Source organism: Oncorhynchus keta, chromosome 28, assembly GCF_023373465.1.
Source record: "Oncorhynchus keta strain PuntledgeMale-10-30-2019 chromosome 28, Oket_V2, whole genome shotgun sequence".
NCBI lineage: Eukaryota > Metazoa > Chordata > Actinopteri > Salmoniformes > Salmonidae > Oncorhynchus > Oncorhynchus keta.
This window is the reverse complement of record NC_068448.1, coordinates 16,640,367-16,655,642: the sequence shown is the minus strand read 5'-3', so window position 1 is coordinate 16,655,642 and position 15,276 is coordinate 16,640,367. Positions and strand designations below refer to the sequence as shown.

The 15,276-nt window shown below is 40.5% G+C and overlaps 1 protein-coding gene and 1 long non-coding RNA gene across 6 annotated transcripts in view; one reads left to right on the top strand and one right to left on the bottom strand.

The window, feature by feature from the left end:
* Positions 1–15,276, bottom strand: part of LOC118360710 (6-phosphofructo-2-kinase/fructose-2,6-bisphosphatase-like) — a 28,520-nt gene that overhangs the window by 2,008 nt on the left and 11,236 nt on the right. For 3 of the 4 annotated variants that reach the window (XM_035740045.2, XM_035740043.2, XM_035740042.2), the window contains exons 5-13: positions 13,381–13,455; positions 13,167–13,223; positions 12,940–13,061; positions 12,423–12,630; positions 3,944–4,090; positions 3,538–3,642; positions 425–554; positions 162–224; positions 8–72 (exon numbers count right to left, since the gene is read on the bottom strand). In XM_035740045.2, the coding sequence (XP_035595938.1) occupies positions 8–72; positions 162–224; positions 425–554; positions 3,538–3,642; positions 3,944–4,090; positions 12,423–12,630; positions 12,940–13,061; positions 13,167–13,223; positions 13,381–13,455 (972 nt within the window). The remainder of the gene's footprint in view (positions 1–7; positions 73–161; positions 225–424; positions 555–3,537; positions 3,643–3,943; positions 4,091–12,422; positions 12,631–12,939; positions 13,062–13,166; positions 13,224–13,380; positions 13,456–15,276) is intronic. The other variant, XM_035740044.2, reaches the window with a different exon arrangement.
* LOC127913231 (uncharacterized) lies at positions 1,113–3,096 on the top strand. Of its 2 annotated transcripts, XR_008085348.1 has the most exons (5): positions 1,113–1,150; positions 1,298–1,339; positions 2,243–2,326; positions 2,856–2,939; positions 3,003–3,096. It is a non-coding gene; the product is annotated as an uncharacterized LOC127913231 (long non-coding RNA). The 2 variants fall into 2 exon arrangements; XR_008085349.1 differs by lacking the exons at positions 1,113–1,150; positions 1,298–1,339 and adding an exon at positions 2,005–2,053.

Here is a 15,276-nt window from a genome sequence, read left to right as displayed (position 1 = left end):
AGCTTACCCCAGGTCTCTCTCTGTGCGTGTTGACTGCCTCAATGTTTAGGCAAATGTGCTCCACTCTACACCCTGTACCATGAGAAAGAGATATGAGTGAAATTGTTGGATCCAATTACAGCATGTGAATTTGTTCAAGTCCAATTGGAACAACAACTTACCATAGGCCACCGGTGTAAGTTTGAGCACAGTATGAAGAGGACATTTTAGGTATGGTAACTCATCTGTGGGGAAAAAAAGTAGTCTCAAGTCCAGTGCGCATGCGAGATTTGGTTCTGAGTGACGAGATAGTCTTAGACATGACCAACTTCATTACATTTACATTTACATTTAAGTCATTTAGCAGACGCTCTTATCCAGAGCGACTTACAAATTACCACAAGACAATGCTAAATGAATCCATGTATTTTGGACTGTAAAGTACCTGCGGTTTTGTCTAGTAAGTAGGCCAGCAGACAACGCATGACGGCTTGGTGACACACGACCAGCACATTCTCCTGTCTCTCCAGCTCCATGATCACTGGCTCCAGACGGTGGACCAGGTCTTCATACGACTGTGGTAGAGAGAGGAAAATGAAGTGTACCTTTTTCATTCTATTGCAACAGGAAATGTACCTTCTTCATACTATTGCACCAGGAAATGTACCTTCTTCATACTATTGCACCAACCTGAACCACACCATGCTATCTATTTTCTTTCTTTCCTTACCAGCTCGGCTTGGTTCCAGCTGGAAACGTTTGAATTCTTGAGCAGACAAGGTCAAAAATCTGTTGTATGTGCCCTTGAGCAAAGCACTTCACCCTAATCTGTTCCAGGGGCGCCGTACTACCATGGCTGACCCACACATTTCACTACACCTATCCGGTGTATGTGACAATAAAGAAAATCATCTTTAATTATCTTTCCCAGTCACTCAGATCCACCTCTACTAGGGTAGCTAAGATGTACTAAGATAACTAGGTGTTCTACTAAGAGGACTAGGTGTTGTACTAAGAGGATTAGGTGTTGTACTAAGATGACTAGGTGTTCTACTACGATAACTAGGTGTCCTACTAAGATGACTAGGTGTTCTACTAAGAGGACTAGGTGTTCTACTAAGAGGACTAGGTGTTCTTCTAAGAGGCCTATGTGTTCTACTAAGAGGACTAGGTGTTCTACTAAGAGGACAAACTGTTCTACTACGATGGCTAGGTGTTCTACTAAGAGGACTAGGTGTTCTACTAAGAGGACTAGGTGTTCTTCTAAGAGGACTAGGTGTTCTACTAAGAGGATTAGGTGTTCTACTAAGATGACTAGGTGTTCTACTAAGAGGACTAGGTGTTCTTCTAAGAGGACTAGGTGTTCTACTAAGACGATTAGGTGTTCTTCTAAGAGGACTAAGTGTTCTACTATGATGGCTAGGTGTTCTACTAAGAGGACTAGGTGTTCTACTAAGAGTATTAGGTGTTATTCTAAGAGGACTAGGTGTTCTACTAAGATGACTAGGTGTTCTACTAAGATGACTAGGTGTTATACTAAGATGACTAGGTGTTCTACTAAGATGATTAGGTGTTATTCTAAGAGGACTAAGTGTTCTACTATGATGGCTAGGTGTTCTACTAAGAGGATTAGGTGTTCTTCTAAGAGGACTAGGTGTTTTTCTAAGAGGACTAGGTGTTCTACTAAGAGGATTAGGTGTTATTCTAAGAGGACTAAGTGTTCTACTATGATGGCTAGGTGTTCTACTAAGAGGACTAGGTGTTCTTCTAAGAAGACTAGGTGTTTTTCTAAGAGGACTAGGTGTTCTACTAAGAGGATTAGGTGTTATTCTAAGAGGACTAAGTCTTCTACTACGATGGCTAGGTGTTCTACTAAGAGGACTAGGTGTTCTACTAAGAGGATTAGGGACTAGGACTAGGTGTTCTACTAAGAGGACTACTAAAACTAAGATGACTGTTCTACTACGATGGCTAGGTGTTCTACTAAGAGGACTAGGTGTAAGAGGACTAGGTGTTCTACTAAGAGGACTAGGTGTTCTACTAAGAGGACTAGGTGTTCTTCTAAGAGGACTAGGTGTTCTACTAAGAGGACTAGGTGTTGTACTAAGATGACTAGGTGTTCTACTACGATAACTAGGTGTCCTACTAAGATGACTAGGTGTTCTACTAAGAGGACTAGGTGTTCTACTAAGAGGACTAGGTGTTCTTCTAAGAAGCCTATGTGTTCTACTAAGAGGACTAGGTGTTCTACTAAGAGGACTAGGTGTTCTTCTAAGAGGACTAAGTGTTCTACTATGATGGCTAGGTGTTCTACTAAGAGGACTAGGTGTTCTACTAAGATGACTAGGTGTTCTACTAAGAGTACTATGTGTTTTTCTAAGAGGACTAAGAGGACTAGGTGTTGTTCTACTAAGAGGACTAGGTGTTTTACTAAGAGGACTAGGTGTTTTACTAAGAGGACTAGGTTTACTAAGAGGAGGTGTTCCTAAGATGACTAGGTGTTCTACTAAGAGGACTAGGTGTTCTACTAAGAGGACTCGGTGTTGTACTTAGATGACTAGGTGTTTTACTAAGAGGACTAGGTGTTTTACTAAGAGGACTAGGTGTTTTACTAAGAGGACTAGGTGTTCTACTAAGAGGACTAGGTGTTCTACTAAGAGGACTCGGTGTTGTACTTAGATGACTAGGTGTTGTACTATGATCACTAGATGTTGTACTAAGATGACTAGGTGTTGTACTATGATCGCTAGGTGTTCTACTAAGAGGACTAGGTGTTTTACTAAGAGGACTAGGTGTTCTACTAAGATGACTAGGTGTTCTACTAAGAGGACTAGGTGTTCTACTAAGATGACTAGGTGTTCTACTAAGAGGACTAGGTGTTCTACTAAGAGGACTAGGTGTTCTACTAAGAGTACTATGTGTTTTTCTAAGAGGACTAGGTGTTCTACTAAGAGGACTAGGTGTTCTACTAAGATAACTAGGTGTTCTACTAAGAGGACTAGGTGTTGTACTAAGATAACTAGGTGTTGTACTAAGATGACTAGGTGTTGTACTAAGAGGACTAGGTGTTTTACTAAGAGGACTAGGTGTTCTACTAAGAGGACTAGGTGTTTTACTAAGAGGACTAAGTGTTCTACTAAGAGGACTAGGTGTTTTACTAAGAGGACTAGGTGTTCTACTAAGAGGACTAGGTGTTCTACTAAGAGGACTAGGTGTTGTACTATGATCACTAGATGTTGTACTAAGATGACTAGGTGTTGTACTATGATCGCTAGGTGTTGTTCTATGAAAAAAATATATATATATATGCCATTTAGCAGACGCTTTTATCCAAAGCGACTTACAGTCATGTGTGCATACATTCTACGTATGGGTGGTCCCGGGAATCGAACCCACTACCCTGGCGTTACAAGCGCCATGCTCTACCAACTGAGCTACAGAAGGACCACTGCTAGGTGTTGTACTAAGATCTCCACAATTTGTCTGAGTAATGTACAGTGTGTGTATATTTTGTGTGTATTTTGTAAGCAGTGTGTGGTGAATTAAGTCAGGTCCTACCTCACCCTTGGGGTAACGGTACCGGTACTTGTCCTGGTCTCTCAGTGCAAACTCTTCTGGGTGGTTCTCCTGGATATCTTCATATGTCAACTCCTCACACACACCCTGAGGAGGAAATGGCGGTGCAGAGAAGATGTCAATGAGTGGTACGGGCATGTACAGTGATGAGTAACCTATACCGAGACCGAAAGATTTGCATTTGCTCTTCAGGGCAATGCATTGACTTTAGCTCAGTTGGTCACACATTCACTGCAAACTGTATACATGCATTACACACTCACATAAAATGTATGCTTAAACTCAACAGTAAACAGTGGTTAAATGCATCAATCTCATTTAAACTTAGCAGTAAATAGTGACTTATTGTATAAATCTTGTTTAAACTCAGCAGTAAACAGTGACTTACTGCATCAATCTCATTGAGAGCCTTCCACTGTTCGTATGGAATCCCCAGATGCTCTGCAGTCTGGATGGTCCTCTTCATATGGCTGGTCCACACCTTCAGATCCTTTATATGCTGGCCCTTGATGAAGCCCCCCAGAGCAGTGGCATACTACAGGGACAGACCATGTTCACAGGGAGTGGGTGGGGGTGATTTTTTACACAATTATTTACTATAGAGGAATGCTTTATTGTCCACTTTCTTTGCGGAGAATGACATTTTATATTTCGGATTTCAACCCAACGTCCGAGACACATATACATTATGCTTTATGTTTTTTTTATTTTCTACATAAGGGAGGGCCCAATACATTAAGTCATTGGATGGGACAATAGCATTATATCTGGATTAAAACAATTATGTTTTCATTTTTCCCTCGCTCTATTTTATTCATTCATATTTTTCCCCCAGGACGCTTTATCTGGACATGATTCTACAGGACCTCCACCAGCCGAAGCAAAGTAATAGCATTAACATTATGCCTTCTAGTTGCAGTCACTGTACTCATAATATACAGGAGAACGATCGCCTTATGGTGAGGATAGCCGTGCTACAAGACTAGCTTCAGATGTAATAATTAAGCAAGGGTAATTTAAGTGTAGGAATAAGTACAGATAATTATCCAGCGATCATACACTGTTTACCAGGGGACAGGGCTACCGATGTTAAGGCTAATCTGAAGATGGTGCTGGCTAAGGCTAAGACTGGCGAGTGTAGAGAGTATAGGGATATGGTTATCCATGTCGCCACCAACGATGTTAGGATCACCAAGCACAACATAGCTTCAGTGTGTAAACAAGCTAGAAAGATGTGTCGGCATCAAGTAATTGTCTCTGGCCCCTTCCCAGTTAGGGGGAGTGATGAGCTATACAGTCTCACAACTCAATCGCTGGTTGAAAACTGTTTCCTGCCTCTCCCAAAAGATAGAATTGTAGATAATTGTCCCTCTTTCTGGGACTCACCCACAAACAGGACCAAGCCTGGCTTGCTGAGGAGTGATGGACTCCATCCTAGCTGGAGGGATGCTTTCATCTCATCTATGAACATAGACAGGGCTCTAACTCCTCTCGCTCCACAATGAAATAGGGTGCAGGTCAGGCAGCAGGCTGTTAGCCAGCCTGCCAGCTTAGCGGAGTCTGCCACTAGCACAGTCAGTGTAGTCAGCTCAGCTATCCCCATGGAGACCGTGTCTGTGCCTCGATCTAGGTTGGGCAAATATAAACATGGCGATGTTTGCCTTAGCAATCTCACTGGAATAAAGACCTCCTCCATTCCTGTCATTATTGAAAGAGATTGTGATATCTCACATCTCAAAATAGGGCTAGATCCCTCACTTCCAAAGCAGTTATAGTCAATGAACTAATCACTGATCATAATCTTGATGTGATTGGCCTGACTGAAACACGGCTTAAGCCTGATGAATTTACTGTGAGGCCTCTCCTCCTGGTTACACTAGTGAGTATATCCCTTGCGCATCTCGCAAAAGGCGGAGGTGTTGCTAACATTTACGATAGAACATTTCAATTTACAAAAAAGTAAATTACTGCGTTTTCGTCTTTTGAGCTTCTAGTCATGAAATCTATGCAGCCTACTCAATCACCTTTTATAGCTACTGTTTACAGTCTTCCTGGCCCTTATACAGCGTTCCTCACTGAGTTCCCTGAATTCCTATCAGACCTTGTAGTCATGGCAGATAATATTCCAATTTTTGGTGACTTTAATATTCACATGGAAAAGTCCACAGACCCACTCCAAAAGGCTTGCGGAGCCATCATTGACTCAGTGGGTTTTGTCCAACATGTCTCCAACCAAAGATCCTCAAAAGCCGTGCTATAAATTCTCGGACAACACAAAGATTCCTAGATGCCCTTCCAGACTCCCTGCACCTACCCTAGGACATCAGAGTAACCACCTAACTGGTGAACTAAATTTAATCTTGCGTAATACCCTATATGCAGTCACACCCCTAAAAACTTTTGTCATAAGAAACTAGTTCCTTGGAATACAGAAAATACCCGAGCCCTGAAGCAAGCTTCCAGAAAATTGGAATGGAAATGGCGCTACACTAAACTGCAAGTCTTCTGACTAGCTTGGAAAGACAGTACCGTGCAGGATCTAAGAGCCCTCACTGCTGCTTGATCATCCTATTTTTTTCAAATTAATTGAGGAGAATAAGAACAATCCAAAATGTATTTTTGATACTGTCTCAAAGCTGACTAAAAAGCAGCAATCCCCAAGAAAGGATAGCTTTCACTTCAGCAGTGATAAATTCATGAACATCCTTGACGAAAAGATCATGATCATTACAAAAGCAAATTAAGGACTCCTCTTTAAATCTGCATATTTCTCCAAAGCTCAGTTGTCCTGAGTCTGCACAGAACTGCCAGGACCTAGGATCAAGGTAGACACTCAAGTTTTTGAATCCTATATCTCTTGACACATTCATGAAAATTATAATGGCCTCTAAACCTTCAAGCTGCATACTGGACCTTATTCCAACTAAACTACTGAAAGAGCTGCTTCCTGTGCTTGGCCCTCCTATGTTGAACATAATAAACGGCTCTCTATCCACCGGATGTGTACCAAACTCACTAAAAGTGGCAGTAATAAAGCTTCTCTTGAAAAAGCCAAACCTTGACCCAGATAATATTGACAAACTATTGGCCTATATCGAATCTCACATTCCTCTCAAAACTTTTAGAAAAAGCTGTTGCACAGAAACTCACTGCCTTCCTGAAGACAAACAATGTATATGAAGCACGTCAATCTGGCTTTAGACCCTATCATAACACTGAGACTGCACTCATGGAGATGGTAAATTACCTTTTAATGGCTCTGTATCTGTCCTCCCACTCCTAGAACTTATTATTCTCATGAAACCATTGAAATACTACGGCAGTAATGATTTTAAATATAAAACATGTAATTTAGTAATATAACAAAATATCATAAGAAAGAGAGTGTTCTCTTGCACAAACAGTAATTTCAATGTAGAAATGAATTATTTTGGTGTTTTATTGCATTTTCTGATGAAATACTCATTACCGCAACGCGTCCAGCGTCCAGAATGTGTCATGTTTTAATTTTAACAGAGTAAAATGAAAATATTCAGAAAAAAATAAATGTATATTATACCAGGTGTTTTCAAATGACATAAAAAATATCAACTGAATATTCATGTATAATAATAATAGGAATGATTTTCTCATCCACTGCAACATTTTTGAAGGACTGTTTTAATTTTTTTTTTTTTTACCTTTATTTAACCAGGCAAGTCAGTTAAGAAAACATTCTTATTTTCAATGACGGCCTGGGAACAGCAGGTTAACTGCCTGTTCAGGGGCAGAACGACAGATTGTCAGCTCGGGGATTTGAACTCTCAACCTTCCGCAACTCGCAACCTTCTGGTTACTAGTCCAACGCTCTAACCACTAGGCTACGCTGCCGCCGTTTACACACACAGAGAATTTTAAACAAAGTTTGACTTTGAATGAAGCAACACATCTGCCAGTACCTTCAATATGGCTACCAGGTAAGCAGATCTCTTTATATTTCTCTAGTTAAAAGTTAAACATTCTCTTGTCAGACTATGAGACAGAATTGATTATCATTACTGATACAAGAAGGTTTCCACATTTAGAAAAACGTTAGATTTCAAATTTTCTATGAAAATATACTTCATTAATGTCTAATTATGTAGATTAAGTAAAAATGTGCTTAGTCATCATGTCGTCTCCATTGTTAGCAAAACATGCCAAGGTTCCTCCTCCTCCGCAACACCATTTTCACTCACCGCTGCAATTTAAGGCCAGTTGCGGTAGAGAGAACCTTTGTTTCGGTAATGAGAATTTAATCATACAGACTATATTTTTAAATATATATAATGAACTATTCATTTAAATATTATTTACTGACTGTTGATATTTTGCCTTATGTCCTGTTTAATTGCAGACAGTCAGCAAGGGACAAAAATAAATCTTTAGCGAAGGCTAGGCTGACAAATTCAAATTCAGAGAAAATGTTTACACCCTTCCCAGAACTGCTGGAAGAGTACAGAAGGAAGGAGAGTGAGGTTAGGGGTTGGAGAGGTTACAGCAAGAGTAATTAGCATATTAGCATATATATAGTCTATAGGAAGCCTATGCCCTCATACAGTCTCTATAGCGTTGGACTAGTAACCGGAAGGTTGCAAGTTCAAACCCCCAAGCTGACAAGGTAGAAATCTGTCGTTCTGCCCCTGAACAGGCTGTTAACCCACTGTTCCTAGGCCGTCATTGAAAATAAGAATTTGTTCTTAACTGACTTGCCTAGTTAAATAAAGGTAAAAAAACAAAAAAAAGAAAGTCAATACCCTACATTGTTAGGAAGTCTACACATGCGCAAGCACACGTCCACCACACACAGACACACACATATCCAGTAAGCGATTTAGTTTGTACTATAAAATGTCCACACAAAGTCTGTAAGCTATTCAGTTCCTACTATAGGATGTGTACACACAGACAGTCTGTAAGCCATTCAGTCCCTACTGTAGGATGCACACACACACACACACACACACACACACACACACACACACACACACACACACACACACACACACACACACACACACAGTCTGTACTACTATAGGATGACTTGGTCCGTAACATTTTTCCCATGTTTTGAGACTTGCTCATTTCATTTAATTTCATCTTCCTTTCCAGTTCCAGATATCAAAATCAAAATCAAAATGGTAAAATTAAGAAAACTCTAGATCTGACAAAGAAGCAACATGAAAAGAAGAAAAGAGTGGCGGGAAAACTCAAAAAAGGTATTACAGAAGAGAGAAACAGCTAAAAGCTGTATTGGACATGACACCATCAAACCAGGAAGATGATACACTTCAACATGTTCAAAAAGCAAAATTAAGAAGTTATTCAAAATCTTCAAGACACAGCCTCCCCAAGAGAACAGCCATTATCACCTCAGCAGGTAAATGTCCATGCCATCAACTCAACTCCTAAAAGAAGAGAGACATCTCTACAGACACTGGGACCAATGAAGACATCTACCCCAAAGGAATCACCCAAAAAGAGGAACAGAAGAAAGAAAACACTATTCAAATGTATGTCAAAGTTACATTACACAGAAGAGAAGCTGCTGGAGAGGACCAAAGAGATGGTGAATCTAAAGAAAAGACTGAAAAGACTTGAGATGATGGCCAAGAGGATGCAGGTAATTGTCAACATGGAAGGCAGAGAGGTCCAGAAGAAAACTATAAAGAGAGGTCATCAGAGAACATTACCCAATAACAGCCAGAGAAGACTAATGCACAAACTTGTTAGCCGATTCCTTCATCAAGATTAAGTCTCCATTGTAATAAATGGGAAATCCGGAGAAATTCGGAAAAAGGGCCAGATTTCCGTAAGAGAGCCTTAACGGACACTATCTTCATAGAAGACTTGTCTGATGAGGCACAACCTCTCCAAGCCTCAATTATTTAACCTTAAGCCATGTCACAGACAGAGAACATGTGCTTGCAAAATGCATGACAACTTTGGCTTGAAGATAAAGAAGCTGCACCAGCTTGGGGTCATAGAAACATCATCCCCAAGGGACACTATACAGGCCAGTGTGTTTATTGACGATGATGTGCTGTTCTAATATTTTTGTATGTGTTGTTTTTATGTGTTCTCTGTTCTCAGCCTACAGTGACTTGCGAAAGTATTCAACCCCTTGGCATTTTTCTTATTGTGTTGCCTTACAACCTGGAATTAAAATAGCTTTTTGGGGGGTTTGTATCATTTGATTTACACAACATGCCTACCACTTTGAAGATGCTAAATATGTTTTATTGTGAAACAAACAGAAAACTTGAGCGTACATAACTATCCCCCCCCCAAAAAAAGTCAATACTTTGTAGAGCCACCTTTTGCAGCAATTACAGCTGCAAGTCTCTTGGGGTATGTCTCTATAAGCTTGGCACATCTAGCCACTGGGATTTTTGCCCATTCTTTAAGGCAAAACTGCTCCAGCTCCCTCAAGTTGGATGGGGTCCGCTGGTGTACAGCAATCTTTAAGTCATACCACAGATTCACAATTGGATTGAGGTCTGGGTTTTCACTAGGCCATTCCAAGACATTTAAATATTTCCTGCTGGAAGGTGAACCTCTGTCCCAGTCTCAAATCTCTTGAAGACTGAAACAGGTTTCCCTCAAGAATTTCCTTGTATTTAGGGCCATCCATCATTCCTTCAATTCTGACCAGTTTCCCAGTCTCTGTCGATGAAAAACATACCCACAGCATGATGCTGCCACTACCATGCTTCACTGTGGGGATGTAGTTCTCGGGGTGATGAGAGGTGTGTGGTTTGCGCCAGACATAGCATTTTCCTTGATGGCCAAAAAGCTCAATTTTTGTCTCATCTAACCAGAGTACCTTCTTCCATATGTTTGGGGAGTCTCCCACAAGCCTTTTGGCGAACACCAAATGTGCAAGCAATTACTTTTTTCTGGCCACTCTTCCAGTAAAGCCCAGCTCTGTGGAGTGTACGGCTTAAAGTGGTCCTATCGACAGATACTCCAATCTCCGCTGTCGAGCTTTGCAGCTCCTTCAGGGTTAACTTTGGACTCTTTGTTGCCTCTCTGATTAATGTCCTCCTTGCCTGGTCCGTGAGTTTTGGTGGGCGGCCCTCTCTTGGCAGGTTTGTTGTGGTGCCATATTCGTTCATTTTTTTAATAATGGATTTAATGGTGCTTCATGGGATGTTCAAAGCTTCGTATATTTTTTGATAACCCAGCCCTGGTCTGTAATCTCCACAGCTTTGTCACTGACCTGTTTGGAGAGCTCCTTGGTCTTCATAGTGCCGCTTGCTTGGCGGTGCCCCTTGCTTAGTGGTGTTGCAGACTCTGGGGCCTTTCAGAACAGGTGTATATATACTGAGATCATGTGACATATCATGTGACACTTAGATTGCACACAGGTTAACTTTATTTAACTAATTATGTGACTTATGAAGGTAATTGGTTGCACCAGATCTTATTTAGGGGCATCATAGCAAAAGGGGTCAATACATATGCACGCACCACTTTTCCATTTTGTATTTTTCATTTCACTTCACCAATTTGGACTATTTTGTGTATGTCCATTACATGAAATCCAAATAAAAATTAAACTACAGGTCGTAATGCAACAAAATAGGAAAAATGCCAAGGGGGTGAAAACTTTTACAAGGCACTGTATGTGTGTTATGTGCTTTTGAAGCACTGCAAAATGAAATTGATTGAACTTGAAACCCATCTGTAAATAGTACACCCAACTACCTCATCCCCATATTGTTATTTATTTTTGCTCTTTTGCACCCCAGTATCTCCACATCATCATCTGCACATCTATCACTCCAGTGTTAATGTTAAATTGTAGATTGCGGAAGGTGTTGCGGTAATGGGAGAAATCAATTAAAAAATCTATATAAAAAATCTATATTATTTCAGAGTTTAAGTATTCTGTGCATGACTGTTAATAATCTTTATTTTACTTTCTTTTTTTTTTAAATGTATTAGCTTTCCTAATGGTCTTGATGTTTTCAGACCATTCTGGTAATGATATTTTTTAGTACTTGTTTTGGAAAATATGTTCATAAAGGCGTTAAATTGTCAGTAAATGTTTTTAAATGAATGCTCACAAACATGAATGCTCACAAACACAAACACAGACCTTGTTATTTATGCCTATAAAGGAAATTTGCTGATGCAAGTCTTTTTAAAGATTTCATGTTTGAAATATTTGAAACCAAGATTTTGTGAGAATCACCCTAGTGCTGCTTTGACACCATCGATCACCACATTCTTTTGGAGAGATTGGAAACCAAAACTGGTATACACGGACAAGTTCTGGCCTGATTTCAGTTCTTATCTGTCGGGAAAGATATCAGTTTGTCTCTGTGGATGGTTTGTCCTCTGACAAATCAACTGTAAGTTTTGGTTTTCCTCAAGGTTCCGTTTTAGGACCTCTATTGTTTTAATGATGGCTCCTTGCTGTCCCCAGTCCACCTGGTCATGCTGCTGCTCCAGTTTCAACTGTTCTGCCTGTGGCTATGGAACCCTGACGTGGTCAACGGACGTGCCACCTTGTCCCGGACCTAATGTTTTCGACTCTCTCTCTACCGCACCTGCTGTCTCTAACTCTGAATGATCGGCTATGAAAAGCCAACTGACATTTACTCCTGAGGTCCTGACCTGTTGCACCCTCTACAACCACTGTAATTATTATTATTATTTGACCCTGCTGGTCATCTATGAATTTTTGAACATCTTGGACATGTTCTGTTATAATCTCCACCCGGCACAGCCAGAAGAGGACTGGCCACCCCTCAGAGCCTGGTTCCTCTCTAGGTATCTTCCTAGGTTCCTGCCTTCCTAGGGAGTTTTTCCAAGCCACTGTGCCTGTGTGGCCTACTGACCTTGTGACCCCTGGGAGAGAGTCCTGAGTCTCCCCCAATGCGACCCAGCAGGTTCAGCTCGCTCTCCCCGTGGCGGCTCAGGAAGATAGAACGCGGTGTGACGTGGATGTTCATAAGGTAGTACACGATCCGGCTCTGTATATGGTCTTGCACACGGTTCACCAAGTACCTAGAGCCCACGTTGAAGATCTTAATGTAAGACAGATGCCTTTGTATAGGAAATATAGAGAGACACATAGGGAGACAATTATTATTCAAGACAGGTGCCGACACAATAACATGTAGGGGAAATACAGGAAGATAGAAGGAGAGATTGATTTTTTGTTAATCACAGGCATCTGATAACCAAGTATTTTTTTCAGTTTAGTTTTTACTCTTTCTCTCATTCAGGGAGAGGAGCTGTTGGCATAAAGCCTGATCCCAGATGTGTTTTTTTGTCTATGACTATAAAGGAGTTGGCAAGACAGCACAAACAGTTCTGGGACCAGGCTAGTTGGCATAGTCTGTTGAACTCTACCTGTCTTTCTCATCGTCCAAAGGCACATAGGTCTGCTTGTAGCACTCGATACGTTTCAGGAAGTCTGCCTGCGCCTCATCCTTGTCACAGTTCACATAGTCTGGGCTGCTCACTTTCACTTCCTGGGACAAAGGTCAGTGTCACAGTGTAGAGTTTTACATCTTGCAGAGTTTGGCATCTTAGAAACAGAGAGCCCTCCGGTAAGGTTTGAGAATATACTTTCTCACCGTGATATTTTGTGCAATGATGTCTGGATCATCACAAATGGACTCCACAAAAAATACCTGTAAGGACAATTCAGTTGTTTTCATTATACCAAAGGGGTTTTGTCCAGTTTCACCATCTGAGTTTGTATTTAGCTGTTGCAGTGGTAGTAACGTGTTTATTCATTATGTATAGTAGCAGCTACAGGACTGTCAGTTGGCCTGCCCTTGAACCTGCCTTGTAGCCTTTTTCCTTGGAAAAGCTCACAATGGATATCCTCCTCTCCCGTGTTGTGTTGGTGGCATCAAACACCTGGAGGGAAGAAATATATTTTAATCGGCTGTACAGATGTAGGATTTTACAGATGTAGGATTGTTTTACTATTTTGTTGCTGAGCATTTTCCTGTGTATTTGATATCTTTTTAAAAAAGCTTCTATAGTTTGTCATTTCCCACCACGAAAAATGTATCAACCCCTACAAAAAGGTCCATTAATTATAATCCAGATAAAAATTCAAATTTCCTGTTGCTTCAGAATTATTTTCCTGCTGTAGCAAACTGGCTTAAATGAAGATCCTACATCTATGCATTCCAGTCAATGTAGCAGAATGTGGGCACTGTGGGCACAGTGCAATGTTCCCTCAAACTTATTTTGGCACTGGGCAAATTTCAGGTCTGCTGAGCGCAAACTTGAACTTTGTAAAAAAACTTCCAGCGAAAGTTTACTGTGAACACTGAGCCTGTACCCGTTTTAAGTTACAGTTTTAACAGGGGCCAAGTAGGCCATGTAGGCTGGGTGGTCAACCATCAACAACAATGGAGAAAATGCATCCCATAACAGTTTAACATGGAAATAGCTGTTCTATCATTCAGCCTAGAGTAGCAGCCAATGTGTGGTGTTCAATTTAGGCCTACATTCCTTGAGAGGTTTGAAAAAAAATGCAGGGCTTGACATTAACCTGCTTATCCACTTGTCCATCAGACAAGGAGGTGACTGAATATTTTGTTGTGTTGTTTGATGTAAGAAACCACTTTACAAAGTAAAATAAATTATTATTCCCATACCATTATTATAGAGAATCAGACAAATTATGCTACCCTCTGCCTATTGGCTACTTAGCTTTTTCAAACCTGTCTCAAAATAAAACACTGCCCCTTTAAGACAAAAAAAGCTCTTTGCCTGAAACGCTTTTCAAAGATGTCTGGAAATGTACATGTTTTGTGGTCTTGTAGGAAGCAATCACTCCCTATCTATAACTGGGCTAATAACTCACTAACTAGCAAAGGATATGAACAAAATGTACACACGTTGCTACATGCAGCTCTCACTTTGATCTCAAAACAAGCGCATCTACTCTAATCAAAGTAAATTGCACAGATCGGTCTGTGTAGAGTACGGACTGAGTAGTGCGTGTCGATGCAATAGAATCCAACTCTGATGCTTTCTGCCAACAACAAAATCTCTTGCATAGTTTGTTTTGTTTCGATATGTACCATTAAAAGTGGCTAATATTGCATAGATTCAATCACAATTGCCACATTAAAGGGAAACGTGGATAGTGTTAACAGGGAAAACTGAAGAACGGTGGTCACCAATCTTTTCAAAATGCTAGCCAAGATCTACCGCTCTGTTTTTTTAACAGGGCTTAAAAACGTAAGCCTATGCAACATTAACCAATTAAAAACAGTACTGTAGCAATGAGGTTTGTGCAGTAAGCTATAGGCCCAATACATTATCACCACGTATACAGATGAAGTCGGAATTTACATACACTTAGGTTGGAGTCATTAAAACGTGTTTTTCAAACACTCCACACATTTCTTGCTAAGAAATTATAGTTTTTTAGTAATTTTTCCAACAATTGTTTACAGACAGATTATTTCACTTATTTCACTTATAATTCACTGTATCACAATTCCAGTGGGTCAGAAGTTTACATACTTATGTATAGAAGTGTGTATACTTATGTCATGGCTTTAGAAGCTTCTTATAGACTAATTTACATAATTGTAGTCAATTGGAGGTGTACCTGAGATTTATTTCAAGGCCTACCTTCAAAATCAGTGCATCTTTGCTTGACATCATGGGAAAATCAAAAGAAATCAGCCAAGACCTCGGAAAAAAAGTGTAGAC